This window comes from Trifolium pratense, linkage group LG2 (assembly GCF_020283565.1).
Source record: "Trifolium pratense cultivar HEN17-A07 linkage group LG2, ARS_RC_1.1, whole genome shotgun sequence".
Classification (NCBI taxonomy): Eukaryota; Viridiplantae; Streptophyta; class Magnoliopsida; order Fabales; family Fabaceae; genus Trifolium; species Trifolium pratense.
The window spans coordinates 5,446,405-5,474,224 of record NC_060060.1 but is presented as its reverse complement, the minus strand read 5'-3'; the positions used below and the strand labels follow the sequence as shown (position 1 = coordinate 5,474,224).

General features: G+C 30.8%; 4 protein-coding genes across 7 annotated transcripts; all 4 read left to right on the top strand.

The window, feature by feature from the left end:
- Positions 1-326: 326 nt before the first annotated feature.
- LOC123906529 (WAT1-related protein At3g28050-like) lies at positions 327-3,690 on the top strand. 3 transcript variants are annotated; one of them, XM_045956456.1, is made up of 7 exons: positions 327-675; positions 797-862; positions 1,669-1,782; positions 1,892-1,962; positions 2,482-2,555; positions 2,778-2,929; positions 3,177-3,690. In XM_045956456.1, exons 1-7 carry the CDS (start codon positions 488-490, stop codon positions 3,352-3,354), a joined length of 843 nt encoding a protein of 280 aa, XP_045812412.1. In that variant the 5' UTR covers positions 327-487; the 3' UTR covers positions 3,355-3,690. The 3 variants fall into 3 exon arrangements, with proteins under 3 accessions (XP_045812412.1, XP_045812411.1, XP_045812410.1); XM_045956455.1 differs by having other exon boundaries at positions 2,461-2,555; XM_045956454.1 differs by having other exon boundaries at positions 1,892-2,141; positions 2,397-2,555.
- A 732-nt stretch (positions 3,691-4,422) lies between these two features.
- Positions 4,423-8,689, top strand: LOC123906534 (WAT1-related protein At3g28050-like). Of its 2 annotated transcripts, XM_045956462.1 has the most exons (7): positions 4,423-4,743; positions 4,852-4,917; positions 5,341-5,454; positions 5,567-5,813; positions 6,441-6,599; positions 6,791-6,942; positions 8,344-8,689. In XM_045956462.1, the coding sequence occupies exons 1-7, from the start codon at positions 4,553-4,555 to the stop codon at positions 8,492-8,494; spliced, it is 1,080 nt and encodes a 359-aa protein (XP_045812418.1). In that variant the 5' UTR covers positions 4,423-4,552; the 3' UTR covers positions 8,495-8,689. The 2 variants fall into 2 exon arrangements, with proteins under 2 accessions (XP_045812418.1, XP_045812419.1); XM_045956463.1 differs by lacking the exon at positions 5,341-5,454.
- A 940-nt stretch (positions 8,690-9,629) lies between these two features.
- Positions 9,630-14,009, top strand: LOC123906528 (WAT1-related protein At3g28050-like). Its single transcript, XM_045956453.1, has 7 exons — positions 9,630-10,017; positions 10,246-10,311; positions 10,976-11,089; positions 11,848-12,097; positions 12,799-12,957; positions 13,036-13,187; positions 13,726-14,009. Exons 1-7 carry the CDS (start codon positions 9,824-9,826, stop codon positions 13,898-13,900), a joined length of 1,110 nt encoding a protein of 369 aa, XP_045812409.1. The 5' UTR covers positions 9,630-9,823; the 3' UTR covers positions 13,901-14,009.
- Positions 14,010-19,242: 5,233 nt separating this feature from the next.
- LOC123906526 (alpha-dioxygenase 1-like) lies at positions 19,243-24,946 on the top strand. Its single transcript, XM_045956451.1, has 10 exons — positions 19,243-19,606; positions 20,282-20,545; positions 20,734-20,883; positions 21,533-21,666; positions 22,041-22,254; positions 22,612-22,757; positions 22,902-23,129; positions 23,303-23,505; positions 23,712-23,955; positions 24,526-24,946. The coding sequence occupies exons 1-10, from the start codon at positions 19,484-19,486 to the stop codon at positions 24,749-24,751; spliced, it is 1,932 nt and encodes a 643-aa protein (XP_045812407.1). The 5' UTR covers positions 19,243-19,483; the 3' UTR covers positions 24,752-24,946.
- The last annotated feature ends 2,874 nt before the right edge of the window (positions 24,947-27,820 follow it).

The window sequence follows — 27,820 nt, the reverse complement described above, 5'->3', positions numbered from 1 at the left end:
AGAAGTTTTTTTGTCTCTAAATATAAGTTCATTTTCATGTTCCAAAACATATTTATTATTTTTTCCAAACATAACCCTATTTAATACTATTACGATGAGGCCTACTGTACACATTCATAATTTGAGGGTATTTATCTATTAACCAATAAAAACAAACCATCCAAGTGGATTTGCACGTGGTCTCCACAACTAACTTGTATGAAACTTTTGAATTTGCATATGAGTTATTCTTATGAGTAAATACACTCAAATCATCATGAAAGGGTAGATTAGAAAAAACATGCTTTGCCTCTTGTCGAAGTTCTTTCTTCTTTTACATTGTAATATTTAAAATCAAAACGGAAATAATCATTTTAAAAAGTACAAAAAACGTGTTGTTACCCATACAATTGCACACCTTAAACATGTTCAAAGACTCTGTCATTGTACATATTTTTTATAGACTAAAGGGTGTGTCTGTAAGACTAAAGTACTCTAGTTCTTAGGGATGGATAGACGATATTGTTACAAAGATTTGCTACCATTTGTGGTTCTTGTTGGCAATGAATGCATGATAACAGGAGTAAACACTTTGTTCAAAGCAGCAACTTTGCAAGGAATGAGTAAATATGTGTTTGTTACTTATTCTTATACTTTTGCAACTATCTTCTTCTTTTCTGTCTATTTTTTCTATAGGTTTGTGTAATTCCAGTTGTTTATTGTAAATCATATGCATATATATAACTTAACTGTCTTAATTAGTGCATGTTTAGATTATTGACAGTGATTAATGATTGTTTTTTCATGTTCTTTTCAGATCAAGAGTGGTTCCTCAACTCAGTTTCTCCATCTTATCTAAAATTGCTCTTCTTGGAGTCATTGGGTGAGTAATACTAAAATTTAGTTTGTATTGGAATAGCTTTTAGGGCTTGTTTGGATTGACTTATTTTTGAGTTTATGCAAAACAACTTATACAAATAAATAAGTTTTTATGTATTATTATAAGTTTGTCAAGATAGTTTATGAAAAAATAGCTTATAAAAGTACAATTTTAGTTAGTGAGAACTTGTGAATTAACCCCAAAACTTATTTATTTGTATAAGTTGTTTTGCATAAGCTCGATTATTGGATTATATAGTCGATTTTATGTTAGATTGTACCTTCTTGTCTTTCAGTCAACTGTTAGATTATTATTTGGTCGGTTTTAGGTACATTGGACCTTCTTAAGTGTCTTGCAGTCAAATATTGGACTATTTAGTCGGTTTTAGGTTACATTGTACCTTCTCAAGAGTCTTGCAGTTGACTACTGTCGAACGGATTGGATTATTTGAACTTATTTAGTTACATAAACACTTGTGAGACTGTTTGTGAAAACTTATAGAAAGAAAAAAAATTAGGTCACGTTCATAAGCTTGATTTCATAAGCTCTCTAGGATAGCTATGAAAATAGTTTAACTTTATTTTATATTTTGTTGTAGAAATAGGTTATACATAAGAACTTATATGATAAATGTTTATGCTATAAGTATCATTAAGAGTCTGTTTAGATTGACTTATTTGAGTATATCTATTGGCATAAGAACTTATATAAACAGCTTATAGCTTATATGCTAGTAATTTAACTGTTTATCTATTGGCATAAGAACTTAATTCTTGTACTTGTTGTGTTTATGCCATGAATATTTGAAGAGGTTCAGCTCAGATTTTGGGGTATACTGGCATCAGTTACAGTTCTCCTACACTTTCCTCTGCAATTGGAAATCTCATTCCTGCTTTCACCTTCATTTTAGCTGCCATTTGCAGGTTTCGTCCGCTTTTTTTCAACTGACAATTTTTTTCTTTTCATCTTAGTTTATTTTGTTAATATTATGTATTATATTTTTATTTTGTTAATATTTTGTAACAATTTAAGGATGGAAAAGCTAGCTATAAAAACTAGAACTACACAAGCTAAAGTCTTGGGAAGCATTATATCAATATCAGGTGCATTTATAGTGACTTTCTACAAAGGAAAATCAATTATCATTGCTCATAATTCCTCTTCCTTTCATCTTCAACACTCCTCAAATGGCATTCTTACATCAGTTGATATAAATTGGGCCATTGGTGGCCTTTTGCTGATAGTATCCAATATACTAATTACCATATGGTTCATTGTTCAGGTATATATTTTGTTACCAAATATTGGAATATATACAATAAGGTGTATGTTATGTAGCATCGAAACTTCAGATTAAAGGTGTGTCCATTGTCCAGTGTCTGACACTTGTCATTATCGGACATGACAATGGCACATGTGGCTAGATTCAATTATGTGTTAGTGTCGTGTGTGGTGTCTGTATCTGTGCGTCAGTGCTTTATAGAATATATTTACTTTCTAATAATTTTGATTTCTGATTTTTATGTTCATTTTGAAGGCAGAAATCATGAAGGAGATTCCAGATGAACTAACTTCGGTCTTCTTTCACAACTTATTTGCAGCCACTTTTGCTTTTTGCGTAGGTTTATTAGCAGAGACAAATAGTAGTCTTTGGAAGATAAGACTGGACATATCATTGATCTCTATTGTCTGCACCGTAAGATAAGATACCCCTAACACATGAAAACTAAAAAAATAGGAATTCATATACACCGTTAGTGTAAAGTTATTTTACAATGTCAATTAATTATAACAACCAGATCATTAAATATGATTGGTAGTGATTTGCTGATAGTGTAAAATATTTTACATTACTGACAGTGTATCGAAATTAAACTTATGCAATTTATTCATTATGTTATGATGTACTTATCCTTAGGGAATATTTGGCAAGTTCATGGGTAATGCAATATATGCTTGGGCAATACACTTAAAGGGTCCTGTATATGTAGCAATGTTCAAGCCGCTCTCAATTGTTATTGCTGTTGTCATGGGTATGGTGTTCCTCGGTGATACTCTTCATATTGGAAGGTGAGTAGTTTTTATGCTTATATTAGTAGATAACTTCAAATAAGTTAATCGAAACAGACTCTAGCCTGCATGTATCTTTTCATTTAGGAACAACCTTTACTCAAACTAGATAACCAAATCATGTGTATTCATCCTCAATCATAAACTAGACACATTTTAGCATTTGTCTTGCTCATTTATGATTTTCCAGCTTAATGATATCGTTGTTGAAGTGTTCATTTTGTGTATACTCTTTATGATTTTGCAGTATAGTTGGAGCTACAATAATCTCAATTGGTCTTTATGCTGTATTATGGGGAAAAGCATCAGAAGAGATAGAGGAAGATGTTGGTACCTTGGAGTCACCATCTACGGAGAATGTAGCTCTGTTGCAAAGTTACAGAACTGATCAAACTTTTGAAAAGAAAACAGATAGGAATGTTTAAAAACACGGTCATCAAATCGAGATTCAATCATGAATCAAAAGCCCTATACATCGAATCATGTACATTTGTGACGCACAATGAAAGTATAACATTTTAAGTGAAAACAAGTGATATATTCAAACCTTGAAGAAATAGGTTGATTGTACAAAGTTGTCAAAAAAAAGTCATAAATCAAAATGGCAAAAGAAATAGGTTGATTGTACAAAATTGTAAAAAAAAAAAAGTGTGGCCGGCTGCACGGGTTTAATTTAAGGGAAACCAGTAGTTCATATGAATTTATCGAGATTCATGTGTAAAAGAAATACGTAGGACAATTAATATTGACTTGATTTCGAATCGAGATACAACCTTGATGTTATGTATAGTATGATATTGATAACCATGTTTAAAAAGACAAGTAAAAGCATTTCACATTCAAACATGAATTGTAGTTTCCATTTTAGTAAATGAAAAATTAGTCAAAAAATAAAAAGTAAATGAAAAATTAAAAAGGTATCTTATTTGTCCGTTTGTTCAACATGGTTTTGCCTGCTGTAATTAGAGTTACCGGTCACTGACATTACCTTGGGCCATTTCCCTCCATAATTGAAGTACTATTCTCATGTCTTATCTAATAATTTTTCTTGTTAACTATTACACGTACAGATATTTTAAGTGAAAAAAATAGGCTTAATTGCAATTTTAGTGCTTACATTTTCACCATTCTGCGACATTGGTCCCACTGTTTTAAAATTTGACAGTTTTGACTACTCCATTGAAATATTTGATCAAAAATATGACACCATCTTAAAATTGATAGTTGAGCAGCTCAACCCTATAAAACAGATCTGTAAGGCGAGAATTGTCTTTACCTTTTAAACATATCTTCAGACCATCTCGTAATCGATGTGAGATTTCTTGACATAATATAGAACCAAAACTATCAAATTTTGAAATAGAGGGACCAAATCCGCAAAAGTATTATTGCATGTACAGTTGCACAACATGTTGAGGATACCATCATCGTACATATTATTTAGACTATCAATTAATTATAAGATATCACATCAACTTCAACCATAACATGTTTTAAAGTCACATATAAGATTGATACTACTTTTGCAAAAACTCCTATTGGTTTCTGCTAACTTTCTTAGATTATATATAACTGATATAGTATATGAAATTTGAATTTTGAAGTGTACTAAAGTTGTGAGGGATGGACAGAACCTACTGTTACAAAGATTTGCTACCTTTTGTGATTCTTGTTGTCAATGAATGCATGACAACAGGAGTAAACACTTTGTTCAAAGCAGCAACTTTGCAAGGAATGAGTAAATATGTGTTTGTTACTTATTCTTATACTTTTGCAACTATCTTCTTCTTTCCTGTCTATTTCTTCTATAGAAGGTTTGTATAACTCCAGGTGTTTATTGTAATGTATACATAACGCTATCGTAGTGTATGTTTAGATTGACAGTGATTAATAATTGTTTTTTCGTGTCTCGAACTTTTCAGATCAAGAGTGGTTCCTCAACTCAGTTTCAACATCTTATTTAAAATTGCTATTCTTGCAGTAATAGGGTAAGTAATACTAAAAGGTCTTTTTAGTATTTAGTTTGTCGTGGAATAGGTTTTAGTCGACTATTAGACTATTTAGTAGGTTTTAGGTTACATTGTACCTTCTCAGGAGTCTTCCAGACAATTATTGGACTATTTAGTCGGTTTTAGGTTACATTGTACCTTCTCAAGAGTCTTCCAGTCGACTGTTGAACGAATTGGATTATTTGAGCTTATGTAGTAACATAGGCACTTGTGAGACTATTTGTGAGAACTTCTAGAAAAAACTTATGACATCTTCATAAGCTTATCTCCAGGATAGCTAAGAAAATAGTTAAACATTATTTTATATTTTGTTATAGAAATAGCTTATACATAAGCACTTATATGATAAATGTTATGCTAATATTTATTGGTTTGGATTTTGGTGGCCATGAATATGTGAAGATATTCAGGTCAAGTATTAGGGTATGCTGGCATCAGTTACAGTTCTCCTACACTTTACTCTGCAATTGCAAACCTCCTTCCTGCTTTCACCTTCATTTTAGCTGTCATTTGCAGGTTTCATCCACTTTCTTTCAACTGAAAAATCTTTTTTTCTTTTCATCTTAGTTTATTTTGTCAATATTATGTTTTATAATTTTATTTTGTTAATATTTTGTAACAATTTAAGGATGGAAAAGCTAGCTATAAAACGTAGAACTACACAAGCTAAGATTTGGGGAAGCATTATATCAATATCAGGTGCATTTATAGTGACTTTCTACAAAGGAAAATCAATTGTCATTGCTCATAATTCCCCCTCCTTTCATATGCAACTCTCAAATGACATTCTTACATCAGTTGATACAAATTGGGCCATTGGTGCCCTTTTTCTGACAGTATCAAAAATACTATTTACCATATGGTTCATTGTTCAGGTATATATTTTGTAACCAAATATTGGAATATACAATAATTATGTAGCATAGACACTTTAGATTGAAGGCGTGTTCATTGTCCAATAACTGACACTTGTCATTATCGGACATCATATTGACACACATGTGGCTAGATTCAATTATTTTAGTTTCTCCAATTATTATTAATATTTAGATTAAATTGTACTTTTGGCCCTCTAACTTTAACAAATTTGCGATTTTGGCCTCCTAACTTTCATGATAACACTTTTGGCCCTTAACTTTATTCCATTTTGCAAAAGACTAACCCCCAACTGATTTCGACCAAGTCAACGCACACATGGACAATGACTCACATGTCACGTCAGCTTGTCTTCCCACATATGTTGACGTGGCAAGACATGCTGACGTGAAACGTGAGTCACATTCCAAGTGTGTGTTGATTTTGTCAAAATCAGTGCGTCAGCCTTTTGCAAAAGGCGCTAAAGTTAGCAGGGGCCAAAAGTGTTGTTATGAAAATTAGGGGACCAAAATCACAAGTTTGTGAAAGTTAGGGGCCAAAAATATCTGTATCGGTGTGTCAGTGCTTTATAGAATATGATTACTTTCTAATAAGTTTGGATTCTGATATATATGTTCATTTTGAAGGCGGAAATCATGAAGGAGATTCAAGATGCACTAACTTCGGTCTTCTTTCACAACTTATTTGCAAGCATTTTGGCTTTAGGTGTAGGTTTAGTAGCTGAGACAAATAGGAGTCTATGGAAAATAACACTGGACATATCACTGATCTCTACTGTCTGCACTGTAAGATAAGACGCCCCTAACATTTTCTTTTCACTGACACATGAAATCTACAAACAATATGAATTCATACATACTGTTAGTGTAAAGTTATTTTACGTTATCAATCAATTATAACTGCCAGGCCAGATCATTAAACTTATGTACTTAACTAATGCAGATTATTGATTATGTTATGATGTATTTATTCTTAGGCAATATTTGGCAAGTTCCTAGGTAGTGCAATATATGCTTGGGCAATACACTTAAAGGGTCCTGTATATGTAACATTGTTCAAGCCACTCTCAATTGTTATTGCTGTTGTTATGGGGATTCTTTTCCTTGGTGATACTCTTCATGTTGGAAGGTGAGTGAGTATATATAGTTTTTATATTTGATTCAAGTTTACAACATGGGAAAGTATAGAAAGTAAATAAGATTGAAGTTAAATAAAAGAAGGTAAATGAAAATTTATATAATAAGAATTTTTATGATAGTATGAAAGAAAATATTTCGGAATTTATGTGGCACGGTTGATATATATGTATTAGGATCTCTTGAGCATGTTGTCAGATGTTTCTTATTGCATCTATTACGAGAGCCAACACGGTTTGACACTATAATTATTAGATGTTCGATCTCAGGCTCATGAATAAGGAAAATCCATAGGCTAACCCCTTAAATGCATCTTAGTGCCGCGAGGGATTAGTTTATATTGTAATGGATCCAAATTACAGTTCACTTCAAGTATATATAGGCTTAAAAATGATTTCCAATTCAAAGATAGAATGTAATTCGGGAAAACTTTGGAAATTTATGCAGAGAAATAGGAAGAACCAGAAACTGTTATCGTTTGTAACACTGCTGCAGTTTGTAGAATTGGCCCAAATTTTGTCGGGGTTAATGGTAGTGGAAGATAATGCTCATTAGGATCACCTTTGAATGGTTTAAGCCAGAAAATATCGAACATTGAGTGAATTCTTGCGGATTCAGAGAGCCGGAAATGGGGTCTAAAGTATCACATACACAACTTTTGGTTCTTCCTTAATGCAGTAGAGTAACGTGTATAAGGCTGCAACTTGGTTTCAGCCGCGATGGCTTCTCGGCTGCACAGTAACTCCTGCGCAGATGGTGGACCACTAGAGTATAAGCCTTGGTTTCAATCTCTACTACCATATAAGCCTTTCAGTGAGGACATGCCAGAGTTCCATCCAATGCAACATGTTGTAATAGAATGCTAGAGCATCTCAAATAAATCTCCAAGCTTGTTTAAAGCCTTGGATTGACCATGAGAGTGGAAGTGATAGGCCGGAGACATGGCCACATATTGAAGACTTTATCTCTATCCGAGACAATGGACTTGTATAGGGCATGTAATTTCGCAAAGTGTTTGCTACTGCCTTGCTAGTGAAGTCAGATTTCAACGCCAAGAAAACGACTATACCATGATGGCAGTAAATTCATAAGAAAGTGGTAATCCGGTGATGAAATCCATAGCCACATCTTCTTTCACCTGCTAGGGTTTGACTATGGCTGTAAAAGCCCTGCAGTTATAAGACCCTAAAATCGGTACAAAACCTTCAACTACCAATTTACCATGTTTCTTCCTTGACAAGTAAAATGAGAGAAGATAATTTTTTATGCAAAAGTTAAGTCTTTTTATTCTTTAAACAATGTTCAAAGCACGCCGACTCTCCTTTCGTCATAAGGCGTGGAATTGTTAGTATGATTCTTTTTATTTGTTTAACATTGGCATTTCATTGTGCAGTATAATTGGAGCCACAATAATATCAATTGGATTTTATACTGTAATGTGGGGAAAAGCAACTGAAGAGAAGGAAGATGGTTTTGGTAGCAAGGAATCACAACCTATTGAGAATGTTCCTCTCTTGCAAGATTATCAAACTGTCAAATCATAAAAAGAAAACATGCAAGTAGATTATCAAACTGTTTTATTTAGTAGCAACAGTTATTTCCGTAATTTTTATTCACTCTATAAAAACGGTAACGGACACTACTGATACAGTTTTATTCCGTTTCTACGGACATTTTTTATATAATAACAGACCGTTACTGATACCGTGATCTAAAAAATATGAACCGGCAGGTTCACATCAACCATACTTAGCGTGAAGGAAACAGATTGGCTGATTGACTAGCTAACTTTAATCTATCTTTAAACTCTTTTGACTTGCATGTTTTGGAGGGTTCCTCCTAGAGATCTTCAAAGACTATTTTTTATGACATATCCGGCGCTTGTATGCGTCAGAGAGTGTGCCTTTTAACTTTGTAATTTACTAATTTTCATTTTTCCTTCTTGGGCACTCTGCCCCCCTTTGTTTACCAAAAAAAAAAATCTTGATTATATTTAATCTTTTTATATATAATTAATTATTCACTTGGTCTTTTCACATTTACAAATGCCACTCTACTATTATTAATCACGTTGCAGATTTTTAGTAACAACTACTTGAGTCATTCCAATTCAACTGATTTTGCATTAATTTAGGGAGCTATACCTTAGAACAAAAAAATTGGAACGTGCCTTTTTTGTAGCAACACCCCTTCAATATTATCTTAGTATTTATCATTAATAATAAAATTATATATCCCTAGAGTTGATTAGACTATTGGATAAGGTATCTGGGTTTGTACACAACAATATAATTACAACTATATGGTGATGTTGTATACTCACTAGTTGCAATAAACAACAAAATATATTTGATTTCATGAAGTGATACACAAATTAAGAAACACAATTAATTTTATATGGAAGACATAAATAAATTATAATTTAGTGAAAAAAAATATTTGAGCAGACATCTGATTCAACTAACAATTCAGAAATTATTAGAATAAAGACCTTCATCCGGGTTCGAATCCGAGATATTTGTTTGTAGATAAGAAGAAAATAAATAAAAAAATTATCTGAATTGTCATTTTCACCATTGCTTGTAAAATTTAATTTGCTATCGTGGACCCATTTTGAGCACAAATTAATTATTCATATGTTATATGCAAACAGACAATACCATGAAAAAGTTTTAAGATATTTTGGCCAAACCAATATGAAAAACTATTATTATTATTATAATACTATTATCCATTTAAGGCTAAACATCTTTAACTTTGGTTCTGTTTTTCTAGTCACAAAACCAAAACCATATCATAATTAACATGTCTCAGAAATTCTAAACATCAACAGAAATTTTTGATTGTTTGTTGTAACAGAACTGACAGAAAACATGACAAGAAGATGGTCCTTTTACATGGATTTTCTGCCAGTTGTAGTGATTATAGGAAATGAATGTATTGACATGGGTTTATTGACTTTGTTCAAAGCAGCAACACTTCAAGGAATGAATAATCATGTCTTTATTGCTTATGCTTATGCTGTTGGTACTTCTGTTCTTCTCCCTGTCACTCTTTTCACCAGAAGGTTCATATTAGTTGTTTATTTATTGTAACATCATAAACAAACAACATATGCATATAATTTAGTGTCTGTTTATTGACGGTGAGTTTGGCAGAATCACAGTGCTCCACCGATCGATATTATGGAGTCACTATGATTTCGTCAAATTGACCGTGATTTCAAACATGCCCTTAGGACTTATATTTCAGTTGACTAATTTTTTGATGTTTTTCTTATCATGTCTTTTTGCAGGTCAAGAGTGGTTCCTCCAATCAGTTTCTCAATTATATGGAAAAGTATTCTTCTTGGGGCACTAGGGTAATGACAAAATGGTCTCATACTTTACTTTACACCAATAATTGGTTGTTAAGTCATTTTTTTCCTGCTAATCTATTGTACCTTTAACCTTCATTAGGCGTCTCAAGGTATCTCTACGACTTATGTCTTTTGAGTTTTGAGCATAGTCCACAGTGAGAGTGAGACATCCAATTTTTTTTTTACGAGAGGTTGAACTGTGGTCTAAATAGACGATTTTAGGGGTTGAATTCATGTTCTTCTCCTGAGAGAGAGTCGTTGTTAAGGCCTTTTGGTCCCTGTTTGGATAAATAGCTTATTTGCAGCTTATAACAGAAGCACTTATCAAAATAGGACAAACGCTTATCATTATAAGAACTTATGTATAAGTCTACTATAAGTTGTTTTCATAAACTATCTTATAAAACGTATGAAAATAAGCTGAAAAAAGCTTATGAAAAATACCACAAACTGTTCTCGTAAGTTCTACCAAGCAGTCGTACAAAACTAATGTCATTAGATAAGCTCAAATAAGCCAATCCAAACAGGCCCTTGGTATACTAGTAATTTTGTTATAGCTAGTGTTGATGTTATGTTAGATAGTTAAGGCCAAAGGGGTGTCATTAATTTTATGCTTCTAATGATTTGTGTTTCATGTTTTGATATTTGTATTGGGCCTTTTATGCAGATGCACATCTCAGATTTTGGGGTATATTGGTATTAGTTACAGTACTCCAACACTTGCTTCAGCAATTGGTAATCTGATACCTGCTTTCACTTTCATGTTAGCTGTTACTTTCAGGTTTGATTTTAGCAGATTCTTACCCTTTTAAACTAGTTAGTTATTTCATTTTTTTTACTCAATTAAATTTTGCATTTCTTTTCTTGCACTCAGTGAAATGTCCTAGAAACTTTTCTTTTTTTATAAAGCATGTATTAGAGTGCAGAAGCATCGAAAAATAGAGATAACAAACTAGGGTAGATTAGGCCAAAACCCAAGGCAACGCACAAGATATACAAAGGCAACTGCTTTGTTAAAAACCTTACCAGGAAAATCAAGTGAGATAAAACCTCGGAGAAGGGCCTAACCTATTACAATTAAAATCCTCCTTAATAGAATTTAGAATGTTATCCCACCAAGCAAAGCTTGGGATGAAGTGACCAATATTAGCCGCCTTGTCAACCCACTTGGGTTGGTGCATTGGTATTGGCTTGGGACCTGGGAGTGTGCTCCTCTTGAGGTCTGAGGTTCGATTCTCTTTGGCGCCAATTTGGGTGGGCTAATTTAGTTTCTTCAAAAAAAATATTAGCCGCCTTGTCGGCACAAAAATCCCTTTCTCAAAATATGAGACCTTAAAATACATTTAGCTAAGTAAGTGTAAGCAATTCGGGAATGATACTAGGTTTCTTGAATGCCAAGTTAACCAACTGTGAATCTGTTTCTAACCAAAAGTCAGTCCAGCCCTTCTTAACAGAATAAGTTAGTTAAGATTTGAATAAGTTATATTAAACTTAGTCTATTGTCGACTTATTTTGTTTGCTCTAATCATTGCAATTAAGGATGGAAAAGTTATCTGCAAAGAGTAGAAGTAGTAATGCAAAGGTAATGGGAAGCATAATCTCAATAGCAGGTGCTTTTGTGTTGACTTTCTACAAAGGACCACCCATCTTGCAATCCTCCTATACTCATATTTCCTCACCAATTCATCAACCAGTTGAATTTCTCAAGTCAGTGGATTCAAGTTGGGCCATTGCTGGTGTTCTGCTAACAGTTGACTATTTTATGGGTTCAATATGGTACATTTTACAGGTAAAATTAGTATTGTGAAAAAAATCGAACCGAAAAACACCAATCTGTGATCAACAGTAACTAACTATACCAGTTTGGTTCAATTTGTGAACTAGTTCAATTTATGAACTTATTTGTCACAGTTTGGTACTTTTCTGTGCGATGTGGTTTGGTTTAACAGTTCAGTTTTTGTTTTATTTTTCATTTGTCCTAATTATCGGTTACAATTACAAAGAACTAGTTTGGTTTGAAAAAATTCAGTTAGGTTTTTTGTAAAGTTAGTTCTGGTTCAGTTAAAAACTGCAGAACCGGTGGATCAAATTTTTATACCAGTTTTGTTCCTGGATGAACCATTAACGGTTCAATTCAGTTTTTCCGAACTGTTATAATAGTTCGATTTCCTTCCTGAACAGTGAACCAAACCATGAATAGTCCTACCTATGAAACACCGATACAAACACTAGACACCACTGTTACAATAGTTCTGTAATTATTTCTTTCCATCACTCCACGCGAATTTCACTCAATATCAAATACTATACTGAAAAGTGTGTTACAAGAAACTTCGAAAATGTTAATACTATTACTCTTCTCTAAATTATGCTACTTGTTTTTCAGAAAATCCAAATCCTTTACAACTAAATATTTCTTCATTTCTTGTATTTGATGAGAGCTTCAAATTTTAGTTCTAAAAATTTTCAGTTCCTATATTCATTTTACAGGTACATACCTTGAAAGAGTTCCCAGATGAACTAACTTTAGTCTTGTTATACTCCATAGCTGCCACAATCATATCAACAGTTGTAGCTTTGTTATCCGTTCCAGATGCAAGTGATTGGAAAATAGGACTAAATCTCTCACTCATCTCCATTGTTTCTTCTGTAAGATACACTTTAAACTACTGCCACACTTTGACCAAAAAATTTGAGTTTTGTTATTGATTACACATTTTTTTCCAGGGCATTTTTGGAAAGTTAGTAGGAAATATAGTTTCTGCTTGGGCATTGCACTTAAAGGGAGCTGTCTATGTAACCTCATTCAAGCCGCTGCAAATTATCATTTCTGTTGGCTTGGGAATTATATTTCTTGGTGATACTCTTTGTTTAGGAAGGTATGATTCATTCAACTTTTGCATTTGATTGTTGGTTGAAACATGGGGAAGCAAATACTCTCTCTGGTCTCGTATATAAGCAAAGATTCCTTTTTTAGGTATACACGGGTTATTCAATGAACCTAAAAAAGGAATCTTTCCTTTTATATGAGACGGAGGGAGTATATACAAGGTTTCCACCAGGTAGGCCTGTTCATCGTTCAGTTAAAAAAGAAACCAAATTGAATCATTACAACGGTTTGATAAAACTCAACCAAACCGAACTGGTAAAAAGGTTCAGCGCACCAATTTTGTTTGTTGAAACATGGTGAAGCAAATAAATAAGGCTTCCATTAGGTAGGATTGTTTATGGTTCGGTTCAAAAGACAAACCAAATTGAACTGTTACAACAGTTTGATAAAACTCAACCGAACCGTTTATAGTTTGTCCTGAACTGAATTGATATAAAGGTTGTATACCGATTTTGTGGCATAGTTCTTTCTCTATTTTTATGGTTTTTGAAGTGTTCATTTATGTATATTCTTTCTTGATTTTGCAGTATAATTGGAGCAACAATAATCTCAATTGGTCTATATGGTGTATTATGGGGCAAAGCATCAGAAGAGATAGAGGAAGATGTTGGTATCTTGGAGTCACCATCTACAGAGAATGCACCTCTTTTGCAAAGCTATAGAACTGAAACTTTTGAAAAGACAAAAGATGGAAATGTTTAAAAACATGGTTATTTAATCGAGATTTCATCATGAACCAAAAGCCATATACGTCGAATCATGGATCGTAAGATACATGTGCAATGAATATATGACATTTTTTGAGTAAAAACAAGTGATATATCATATTCGAACCTCAAAATAATTCAAAATTTAAGTCATAAATCTAAATGACAAAAGAAATATGGTGACTACACAAAGTTCAGCATTCATCAAATTTTTTCGAGATACATGCTAAGATTCATGTGTCGTAGGTATTGACAGGTCAGAGAGAGTAGCCTGATATCGCATACTATACTATAGTATCTGTTTGGTTCAGCATTTAGCAGCCATGGACGTGCGTTTGGAAAAGCAAACGTGATTTTGTGGTGTGGGAAGATGTTTGGCAATTAATTAAGAACGCGATTCTCCATTCCAAAATCAATTCTAGATGAAGTTGCCTTTTGTAGCTTTTGCCTCTGGCAAAATCAATTCTATATATGCTCCTCGTTTGCTAATTTTCCTAATTTACCCATAGGAGTGGTTAGTTGGTTAAGTTTGGTCCTTGAAGCCATAACATAGAGGGAGTATAATTTTTTATGCTTTTGACGACTTTGATTACACTATTTCCATTTCCAATATGTTATTACGTTCTAATATGGACGACTTCATCAAGTGATTCATGGTGAACATGAATAACATTATAACAAATACGAATTTTACAAAATCTACCGTTGAATTGAAAGTTTATATCATATAGATCATCCATAGAAAAATTTAGAAAAATTGAAAATCATTTGATATGTTATTGAGACACATCAAGATTAACGTTAATCTTGATGTGTCTCAATAACATATCAAATGATTTTCAAAAAATTTTAAAAAATTTATGGATGATCTATATAATATAAACTTTCAATCCAACAGTAAATTCTAAATATAGTTAGGGCTAATTTTTATTTTGTAACCCACTCCCGGCAGAATTAGCCCTAACTATATTTAGAGTTTCTTTTTTGGTTTACAATGAGTTGGGGATCGAACCCAGAACCTATAGCGTACTATATTTAGAGTTTCTGATCGAATATTTAAAATAGAGTTCTAATTAAATAAAAATAAAAATAGCAATTACAAGGTAAGAAGGTAAGAGTGGATTGTGGGTGGAGAAGTTAAATGAGACTTGGAATTATATATTTATTTTTGGTTGTTTATTTTTGTTCGATCCCCGCAACTACGATCGTACTTGATGCCAGAACTGATCCCCGAACCAAATTCAACTGGTGGTGAAAAACCAAAAAAAAAATATTAGGACCCCCAGAAATTGGAGGTAGGCCCAGCTCGATGCAAACAAATGGATGCACCTCCTTGTGACCGGCCCTAACTCGTAGAGGTGAATAAGTGGAAAATTGTAAGTTTGAACTTCGTCTCTAGTCTTTATAATGTAATATTCCTACCAACTAAATTATGCTCATGAGGGAGATAAGATTTTTCTATTATTTTAAGTAAAAAAAATAAATTTCCTATTTTTACACTGTAGAAAACAGTGTCAATTTTTTGATGTGATAAAAAGAGATAAAAAAAATTAATCAAAAAAAGTAACACCTCATCTAAGCCTTATATATAAATATGGTGTTCGACATAAAAAACTTTTTTTTTCAAAATGCTAGTTGTTAGTAGTATATTGTTATAGGAGATGGGAAATGTTAGTAGAGCACCCTAGACCTCCCTTTCAAACTTCTTCAACGTCTCAACTTTTTACTACTAGATTACACTTTCAAACCCTAAAAATTGTTATGTGGATTCCTACTTTCATCCATGTAGAAATTTTTCCTCTTGAAAATACAAGTTCACTTGCAAAATAAGGAAATGATAATCTTTGGGAGTTCAATTTCCTTCCTTTTTTAAACTTGATTCAAAAGAGAGAGACTAACATTAACATGATAATAATGTCTCCATTTTAACATTTAATGTTTTATTTTTTTTCCCTTTCTTATTTTTTAAATTTTTTATTATATTTTCCTCTTTTCACTTCTTTTCTCTCTCTTATTTTAACTTTTTATCATCATATTAAGACAAAAGAATTGATTTCTGTAAATATAAGGTCATAAATTGGAACGAGTGTGGTGCAAATGTTTAACGGAATTTTTAATAGGCACCAGGCCAATATTTAATAGATTTTGACATATAAAAAAATATCACTAATTTTTAAAATTTTATCATATCGATATACATATTACATATTAACAAAATATAAAAATTATTTTTTTACAGATATAAACACCCACATTAGTGGCGGAGCTAGGTTTTAGGGTTATGGTCCAGTCCCTTAACCGCTCCGTCCCTGATCAACACGGTAATTCTAATATGGATGACTCCTACAAGTGGTTCATCGTGGATCAATTTTTAGAAAATATTTAAAATTTCAACGATGATATATACCGCTGTTTGAAAGTATAAGTTAATGATTATTCTCATTTTTACGATTAAAATAATAATTTATTTGATATTGATTTGACTAAAACAACGAAAAATAAAAATGTATACTTGTATTGCACTGATTTCAATCATGTCATTGTTTACTGTAAAAGCTACGAGAGTTATGATTTTTTATCTTTAAAAATATAGTCGATAATCGTTAAAATTTTAAGCACTAATTCATAGTAGACCACTTATAAAGATGATTCATAATAGCACTAGCCATAAACATACTGGTCTTTTACTGGTTACATATTCAAGAAAAAACTTTTACATATGGCTTTCAAATTTGATGGCTGACCTTTCAGAAAAATAATAAATTTGATGACTGTATATGTATGTAGAGAGTACTGTACTATATATAGATAGATTGAGAACGATGAAGAAATATATAAATACACCACATGCGACACACTGATACCAGTGCCCTCACTAGATGAGATATTTATAAAAGTTTGATGAAAATATGTACTGTCAAGATTTTTTTAAAAAAAAATTTAAAATATTTTTAAAGTCATGTTAATAATATGTGTCTTAAAGCAAGAAATTTAATATTTAAAAAGTCAAAATACAAATTCTAAAAAATGATTTATACAATTACTTCCTTAATATTTTTCATATTTTTATATAATACAATATTTAATGAGAAAAATGTACCCAAAAAAATTGTTAATGAGAATTCATGTATGTTACATGTTATAAATGATTAATGTTTTGCCTATGAGTATACCTCAGTTGATGATATGAGTATTGTATGTATTATGAAGGACCGAGACTACTTGACAAAAAAAAATAAAAATTATAATCTTAGACTACTTGACAAAAAAAATTATTATCATATGCATCAAACACGTTATTATTATATTCCACATTTATTAGTATCATGTTTTGTTCGTACAATACTATACTCTCTTCGGTCTTTTATAAGAGATACTTTATCTTTTTAGATTCATCGAATAATGAATGTATATGATCTATAATCTATGAAACACAGACACAGACACGGACACCGGACACGACACAGACACTGACACGTCGACGCCGATAAAAATTTGGAAAAATGTCATAATTTAGTGTAATTATAAGTGTCGGTGTCAGACACCGATAGCGTCTGACACGAACACGCCTAATCTGAGGAGTATCGGTGCTTCATAGTCTATAATATATATATTAATTATATTAATTATTGAATGAATTTTAAAAAATAAAATATTTCTTATAAAAAGGATCGAACTTTATTACTATTCAAAAATCATAATGAAATGTCGCTCACTACTCATCTATAGCAAAAGTCATATTGATCTCTTTTGAAGAATATTGAAATTTCGCTCACATGTCATATATTTTTCAACATGACATTGATCTTCCTATTTTAGTCTTTAAGGTGATGAATACAGATAAGAAGTTTTAGTATTTTTCAAAAAAAATTAAGAGCTTCAATTACGATAGAGAAAAACAAGTTGAAAAGCTTGGTGGTGGGTCCACAAGATATAATAAATCTCACTAAATGTTAGACCCACCAATTCCTAAATAAGCAAATCTCCGATCACATTTATAAACATAAAAAAAAATAAAAAGTTATTTTTTTATATATACAAATAAGTTTAATTCATTTCATTAATAATAATTGGTTCAAACAAGAACAACAGTCATTAAAAATTTGGGGACTAACAATAAAACGAGACGCTTGAGCCATATGATTTTTCATGAATGTTTGTACAAATCTTCCATCTCTGTCGCGGATACAAGTTTTGTAAATGCAGTTTTGATCTTTATATTTTACAAAATATGTAATTTTGATCTTTTATTTTGTTTTAAGCAATTTTTATCACCTTATTTTAAAAAATGAGCAATTATCTCCTCTCTTTTTTAGGGCAACTTTGTCCGACTAAACTCGCATCGTGAACGAAGTACGAACTAATATTAGTCCAGCAAACCTAATGACCAAATATATCGAACAATAAATATTAAAATTTCTAAAATAACCCTTTACTTTCAAATAATAATTACTGAAATTTTAATAGAGTATCCTCTATATATTTTGTTAACTACGTTTCTATTTTTTTATTATATAAAGAAAATATCCTCGCAACTCCCAAACCCACCCACATTCATGTATCATCTGCAACTCAATTTCTAATATGCAAAAGTATTCAAAGGCTTTGTACATAATTTCCTAATTGACACCTCCAAAATAATTTCAAAGTCTCATTTTATCGTCCAGCACACTTGATTTTATTAATTTTTGAACCCTCAAACACACATGGGCACGTGCTAAACATCTTGATCTGCCAAATTTCATTAATATTAAAAAAAAAAAGTTATTTTGTTTGGTAGTAACTTGTATACATATAGAAAATGAAATCCGTAACACTATTTTTCTTACCTTGGTTTCTACACGGCAGGACTAGTTGCAATAAAGAAAAGTTATTTATTTGGAAAGTAGCAACATTTTAAAAAATATATAAAATCAACACATGTTAAAAATTAGCAAAAGCCGCCAATAAAACAAATTATCATAAGTCTATGTGAGCTTAGCTCAGTTGATAGGGACATCACACTATATGTACAGGATCCCGAGTTCGAACTCAGAACACTTCACTTATTCACTTTTAAGGTAAATTTTCTAGCCGCTAGACTACTTGACAAAAAAAAAAACAAATTATCATCATATAGAAATTTTAGTTCGACCGGCATAAATGTCGAAATTGCATGGTCGAACGCAATGATCGAAGTTCGAATCCCGATCATTCGATTCATTTTGAGTTTGTGAGTTTTCAATAACTTATTATTTCGTCTATGTTTATATCCAAAAAAAAACTACAAAAAAAAAATAAATCATTGTTATCCTCTCGTAGTTGTATAAATAGGAATAATTTTTCTACCGTTGAATTATTCAAGACAAGATATACTAGTGATCATTTTCAATTACTCTAGTACGATTTATTAATTGAATACTAGTATTAATTAATTATAATAAAATAAAGGCCACCCTCTTAGCTGCCATATAGAGGAGACCCAAATTGAAAGAGACAAACTTGTCAACTCTCATTCTTGGTTTATAAATACCGTATAGTTTTTCTCATATCAAACACACACATTTCATCAAATTTAGTCTTTGTATCAAGCAAAATCATGTGGTCTATAGTAACGGATCCAATTAAAACTCTTATTTCAAGAGTTTTGCATCATTCCATTCATAAAGATTTCCATGATGCAGTTGCCAAAATGTCCATCATTGATGCTTTTCTCTTCTTTGTACGTACAAATCTTCTTCATCAAAACAATATATATATATATATATATATATTCTTCTTGTTGTTTATTCAAATTGTTGTTGTGAAATTATATATATATTCTTGTTGTTTATTCATTCATAATTGTTGTTGTGAAATTGGATTTGTAAACAAATTTTATTGATAAAAAATCAGATGGTTCATATTTTAAAGTCTATTTAGTAAAGTCACAAAACGAGTCATTTCATCTTTATCTTACTCATCATTTCATTTTGATAACAAACTATTAACTAATTACATATTTAGACGGTTGCACGATTTTAATCAACCTTGCTCTGCTAGGCTGTCGACACTCCGCCGCTCAGTCATAGGTGGCTTCATCGGGTTTTCAATATAGTTGAGATGCTTTAGATGTCACTTTGTACTCTTTTAGCCTTTTAAGAAGAAGAAGAAAAAAAACTAATTACATATCTAGTCTTTGTTTTTTATAAATTGAAATAGTTTATTGATTTGTACATCTCAGCATCATTGAAAAAACACTCTATTCACTTTTTATGAAGGGTTGCAGAGATCTTACAAAAATCATCTGCTCGAAAAGGCCACTAGTTATATTTACTTTATTATATGCTCATGATGACCACTAATTATATTTTCTTTTGTTGGATTTTTTTTTTTTTTTTTTGCATGGCATGTATAGATTGTACACTCCATTGACAAGTTAGGAATATGGCATCGTTTGCCAGTTTTCTTGGGCCTAATTTACTTGGCCATTAGAAGACATCTTCATCAAGAGTACAATCTCATAAATGTTGGGACAACACCTGTAGGAGTAAGGTCAAACCCTACAGATTATCCATATAGAACAGCTGATGGAAGATATAATGATCCTTTTAATGATGGTGCTGGAAGTCAAGGATCTTTCTTTGGAAGAAACATTCTCCCTGTGGATCAGAAAAATAAGGTTTATATCCCTTTTTTTTTTTTATATTCAAAATTATACTTTTTATATTCATTATATATAATGCATCGATCTGGTCTATAATATCGACCAAACACATTAAATATACAATAAATCTAAAAAATATAATTTTCCTTATAAAGTGTCACAGAGTAAGCAAATCTCAATATATAGTTAAATATTGTGTGCAGTTGTTGAAGCCGGATCCGTTGGTGGTAGCCACCAAACTTCTGGAGAGAAAAACATACAAGGACACTGGGAAGCAATTTAATGTAATTGCAGCATCTTGGATTCAATTTATGATACATGATTGGATAGATCATTTGGAAGACACCAATCAGGTATGAATTGGTTTCATAGACTAAAAATTATACTATTATCTCTTGTACTTTCTATAAAAAAAAACATTTAACTTTTTAACTTCATTAAATAATTGATATAATTGATGTATCTGATGTATATTATACATCAATTATTTTTATTAATGACCACTATATAATTAGTCTAGCTTAGCCTCCTTTGTCTTTTCTATTTATATACTCGTCTTTTGTTAACAACCTCAATCATAGAAATTGTTTTATATGATATTAGATTAAGATATTTACTTTCATAATCATTTCTATATAAGATTGATGTAGATTCCTTCAACAATAAAAGATATTGATGTAGTCTGTAGATATGAATATTAAAATATTCAAGTAGCTAGATTTGAATATTCAATATAATATTATAAGTGGCTCAATTTTTACTAAAAAAAATGTTAGTGTCCCAATTTTACACGTTACATCTTTGGTTTTTTAATCATTTATTTACAACTTACATAAGTCAAAAGTCAATTTTGGTCCAAAATAGGAGTGATAAATTTATTGAAAAAACATGTATAACTAACATATTATTGTTTGAGTTATTATTAATGTTCAAGAACAATTTAAAAAATTTATATAAAAAAGATGAACATATTAGAAATAAATGTTATTATGTTGCATATAGGTTGAACTCACGGCACCACGAGAAGTTGCAAGTCAATGTCCTCTAAAATCATTCAAGTTCCTAAAGACAAAGGAAATTCCCACTGGCTTCTATGATATTAAGACTGGACATGCAAACATCCGTACACCTTGGTGGTAAGAATCTTTCTATTTAACCGATTATTAGTTGGTCGAGTAGTAATTGCCATTAAATTTGGTAGTAAGGGTCACAGTTCGATTCTCCCTCAACTGCAATAAAGAGGAGGTTGAAATCATTTGATGTCAGAACTGACATCTGAATTAGATTAGACGGTTTAATGGCTAAATACCGGCAAAAAAAAAAAAAAAAAACTTTCTATTTATCATTCAAGTTCTTAAAGACAAAGGAAATTCCAACTGGCTTCTATGATATTTGAATTTTTTTTTCCTTCATATTTTTGGAATCAAATATTGTTAACTATTTTTCTTATATATACATATTGTCAAATTATTAAGACCTTTTAAATTGATTTATGTGCATATAATAAAAGGGATGGAAGTGTGATATATGGAAGCAATCAAGAAGTTTTGAACAAAGTGAGAACTTTTAAAGATGGAAAGATCAAAATATCAAAGGAAGGACATCTTCTACATAATGAGGATGGTACAGCAATTTCAGGTGATATTCGCAATAGTTGGGCTGGTGTCACTACTCTGCAGACCCTTTTTGTTCTAGAACACAATGCTGTTTGTGATGCTCTTAAGGTATATACTATATACATTGAAATGAATTGATCAACTTAGCTAATTACTATTTCCTTTCTTAAATTTATATATACATATTTTTATTAATTTCTCACTTTTTAAGTAGAATGTCCAGAGTTCGAATCTCGACCTCTTCATATATAATGCAATGTTCTAATTATCAATTGAGCTAAGTTCATGAGGACATTAATTTCTCCCTTTTAATTATATGATTTATACAGATTACTTAATTTAAAATTCTAATAACTACTTTTATTCATGTAAATATTTTTCTATGAACGACAAAAAAGTAAATAAAGTAGACTTAATCCTAATAAAGGAAAAAACTAACATATTTTTAATATTGTACTTTATTAGAAACAACATCATGACTTGGAAGATGAAGAACTTTATCGCCATGCTAGATTGGTAACTTCAGCTGTGATTGCAAAGATTCACACCATAGATTGGACTGTGGAGCTTCTTAAAACCGACACTTTGCTTGCGGGCATGCGAGCCAATTGGTAACAACACATCACTGAATGCGGATGCAATTATTATATATATCAAATTGAATAATTATCTAGTGACGTAACTTGTTATCTATTTAACTTTTGTTCATGTTTAATTATCTTACATATATAATATATTTGTTATAACTTTTTTAGGTATGGATTATTGGGAAAGAAATTCAAGGACACATTTGGACATGTTGGAAATGCCATCTTGGGTGGATTTGTGGGCATGAAGAAAGCAGAAAATCATGGTGTTCCATACTCTTTAACCGAAGAATTTGCTACTGTCTATAGAATGCATCCACTTCTTCCTGATTCCCTCCATTTGAGAGATATATCTGCCTCTCCAGGACAAAACAAGTCTCCACCATTAATCAAAGAGTATGAAAAAAAAAATACTAGCTTGTACATCCCATAACTAATTATTATCTTTGCTCTATTAGTTATGGGGTGTATGAGTATGTTATTAGAAATTATATACTTATTTATTGTTGATAAAATATAATATTTGTACTTGCAAATTTTTTAAAAATCTCTCTTTTGGTATTATATAGGATTCCTATGAATGATTTAATTGGACTAAAAGGAGAAAAGACTTTGTTGGAGATAGGAGTTGCAAAGCAATTGGTATCAATGGGTCACCAAGCTTGTGGAGCCCTAGAACTTTGGAACTATCCATCATGGCTTAGAGACCTTGTACCACATAACTTAGATGGAACAGAAAGATCTGATCATGTGGATTTAGCTGCTCTTGAAAGTAAGATATATGAACTATTCTCTCTAATCCTAAATATAAGAGAATATTTATTTTTTAGATTCATTGAAAATCTAATTGTATCTAGTCCATAATTAGGACCAGATATATTAGATTCTTTTGAGTAATATTTTAAATATTAAGACATTCTTATTTTATGTGTAAATGACATGGAACTACATTGTAATTTAATCTAATTAATTGTACAGTTTACAGGGATAGAGAGAGGAGTGTAGCTAGGTATAACCAATTCAGGAGAGGACTATTGTTGATACCTATCTCTAAATGGGAAGATCTTACAAATGATAAGGAAGTTATTAAAGTATTGGAAGATGTATATGGTGATGATGTTGAGGAACTTGATGTACTAGTAGGTCTCTTGGCAGAGAAGAAGATAAAGGGCTTTGCAATTAGTGAGACAGCTTTTACAATATTCCTTCTCATGGCATCTAGGTAAAAACAATTAAAATTTTATTTTATTGAAGTTTATACCTTTTCTATACTATTAGAAATATATAATCATATATTAATTATCATGTAGATATTAATTTGTGTGTACATTTTAATAAGTAGTAATATTGCACTAATATATTATAGTGAAACATGATTGAAGTCATTCAACATGCATAATTTTTTTTTAACTCACTTGGTTGGTGCATTAGTATTGGCTTGGGACCTGAGAGTGTGCTCCTCTTGAGGTCTGAGTTCGATTCTCTCTGATATTAATTTGGGTGGGCTAATTTAGCTTCTTCAAAAAAACATGCATAATTTTTATATTATGAATTCTTAGTGGAGCAATTTGTTGTCCATTTACCTTTTGTTCATATGTAATTATTTTATATATAGTACCAAAGATATAACTTATTATGACATGGTAAAATGCAAAAATCTAATAAGATTGATGTTTTGTTTATATAAAACTTATTTATTTGTCGGAGTATAATATTAAATTCTAATTTTTGAAATGTTTTAGTAAATAAAATACATATAATGAATTGGATTAACCTTTCACACATCTTGCAGGAGGCTAGAGGGTGATAGATTTTTCACAAGTAATTTCAATGAGGAGACATACACTAAAAAGGGGTTGGAATGGGTGAACACAACTGAAAGCTTAAAAGATGTAATTGATCGTCACTATCCAGAAATGACACATAAGTGGTTGAACTCTTCAAGTGCTTTTTCTGTTTGGGACTCAGCCCCTAACAAACATAACCCTATTCCAATTTACTTTCGTGTTCCTCATTAATCGATTTTACTTAAGATATATTATTTTCCCTTGATTATCCATTTTAGTTTTTGAACTTATTTATGTGCTGTATTTGAATTTTTTAAATAATTTTATGGTGTATTTGTGTTTACACCTACACATTTATGTGTATGTATTCATGTTTTTGGTGTATTTGTGATTTTCAAAATAATCATATGTTGTCCTTTATATTAATGATCCAATGTTCTTTCAAAAAAAAATTTATTAATGATCAAATGTTGGACTTCAGAGTTTAGATGATAAATGTCCACTGCTTTTTTTATTTGCATTTAGTTTAAGAGTTACTAACTCACTCAAAAAAACTTACTTTGGATTTGAAACGAATATGATTCAAATCCATTTGAGACAATTGAAAAATGAATTCCAACTCAAAACTTTTAGTTAAGTTGAAAGAAGCTTTTCATTTATATTTAAAGTTGTTTCTTTCAGTTTAACTGAATGTTCTAAGTCCGAATTCAACCTTGTAAATGTAGCAATATTAAAATTTTATCATTCAGTTGAGTAGTACCATTATCATTCAGTTAAATAATATCTTCAGGACAAATGTAGCAATATTAAAATTTTATCATTCAGTTGAGTAGTACCATTATCATTCAGTTAAATAATATCTTCAGGACAATAATTAAGAAAATAATAATAGTAATATAATATTGAAAGTAACACATTAATTTATTTTTTTAAAAAAAAAATTCTCTTTTACTTAAAAATTTTGTTCTTGTTTTATTTTTCTTTTCTTAACTATTGTTATGAAGATATTGTTTAGCATTACTCATATAATAATTAATAACAGAAAGAGAAGCATAAGCTATAGTGTCATGCTTTCTTTGACCATATTTATAAGCAAAAATTCACTTTTCAAATTCATTGAATATAACTGATATATCTAATCTATAATATGAATCAGATACATAGATTATTAAATGAATCTGAAAAGGAAATTTTTGCTTCTAAATACGGTCAGAGGAAATAATATAATTTTATGTTTTAATAATTAGTGTGCTATCCTAATATCGGATTCTTGTACCCCAAAAAAGGGATAAGATCCACCGCTGTCTGCATTCACAAAATACTATAATGTCTAATTCGTATCACACGATAAATTTAAGTTCTCAAAGTAACACTTGCCCTTCATATAGTATGTTGAGTTTAAAACTCTTAAATCAGTTATAAAAGGAAAGAGCATTTTCTTAATGGGGAACATAAATTTAACTACATGTGCACTCCAAAAGCCACCCTAGAATATATGAATGTTGACTACGAAATTTATGTGGATTATATATATGGATTTCAAGCAGTTAATTAAGAAATGGTATAGTCATGCGGTCAGTTTATATCTTATGTATTTTTAGATTGAAATAAAATGATATAGATTTAATACTATAAAATGTATTGCTGGGTTCGAATCTGGGACACTCCATTTTATTTGTTCCTGTGAGTTTAGCTCAGTTAGTAATGACATTGCACTATATGTGCATGAGTCCGGATTCAAACTCGAGACACTCTACTTATTCACCTTTAAAGGTCGATTTTCTAGCCACTAGATTACTTGACAAAAAAAAGTATTGTTTCGTAAAAAAAAATGTACTGATCTGATCAATTGTTAAGATTTAAGTGCAGTCATTATTTGACTGTAGGGAATTTATATCCGAAATTTTTATACAGGAGGATAAGTTTGATCCCGTGAGCATAACTATGTTTATAATAACATTATCTCTAATACGTAGGATCAGAGTTTAAATCTTAATAGTTTTACTTATTCACTTTAAAAAGTAAAAGTCTAACTAGATATAGATTATTAGAAGAAAAAAACAAGATAATTTTGATTTTAATCTAAACAAAGATTATAAAATTTATTGAAATTGCAAATACAGCACGGGTATCTTATTTGTTTGTAATTTTACTAACTGATGAAAAATATAGGCTTAACTATACATTTGGTCTCTTACGTTTATTTTAGGTTTTAATTTGGTCTCTTACGTTTAAAAAGTATCAATTTGATCCCTTACGTTTATTTTAGGTTTCAAGTTAGTCATTTCCGTTAGTTTTGTCACTAACACCGTTTGAACAGTATACGTGTCAGCGTGTCCAAGTGTCACGTGTCAGTCCACGTATGCAAATTGACTGCCACATGTGACAAAATTGACGGAAATGAGTAACTTGAAACCTAAAATAAACGTAAGGGATCAAATTGATACTTTTTAAACATAAGAGACCAAATTGAAACCTAAAATAAACGTAAAGGACCAAATGTATAGTTAAGCCAAAAATATATTACACATGGTACCTTCATGAATGATACGTGGAAAGATTTATTAAGCATTTCAAACTTTTAGATGGCTGTATATGCATGCTATATATGTTTAAAACATAAGAATACATAATGCACCGCATAAAAAACTGGTACATATTAGATTAATAGTAAATTTAAACGGTGCATATTTTTGTTGTTTTTTTAGGCAATATTTTTTGTTATAAACCGGTAAAATTATAATTAATTCAAAATTTATAGTTTTGGCATAGAAAATACTCATTTCGGTCAATTTTATAAGAAACAAAAATGAATTTTTTTGTCTTTTTTATAAGAAATTATGAACAATTTTTAAATATTTTAAATGTTTAATTTCACTTATGCCCTTATTTATTATCAGATAGAATATTAAAAATAATTAAGTAAGTTGAATCAAGAGTAATTCAATAAGAGTATATATAAAATACATTTAAATTTATAAAAGTATTAAATGAAAATAATTATATACAATGTATTTTCTGATTTTTTCAAAGTGTGTCTTATAAAAAGGACCGAGAGAGTATTAACTAGTATCCCTAAATTACTAGTTAAAAAATCAAATATAATAATATTATCCATTTTTTTTCTGATTTTTTGGAGAAGAGCGTCCAGTCGATATAGAGAGTTTAGCCGTGTTAGAAAAAAATTATTAACTACTTAAGCTCATAGTTTTGATAAAGTCGGCTTAAAACTTATGTAATCATTATTATATAAAAATGGCAAATGCTAATATGTGTCATAAGGGCACACTTTAAAAATGA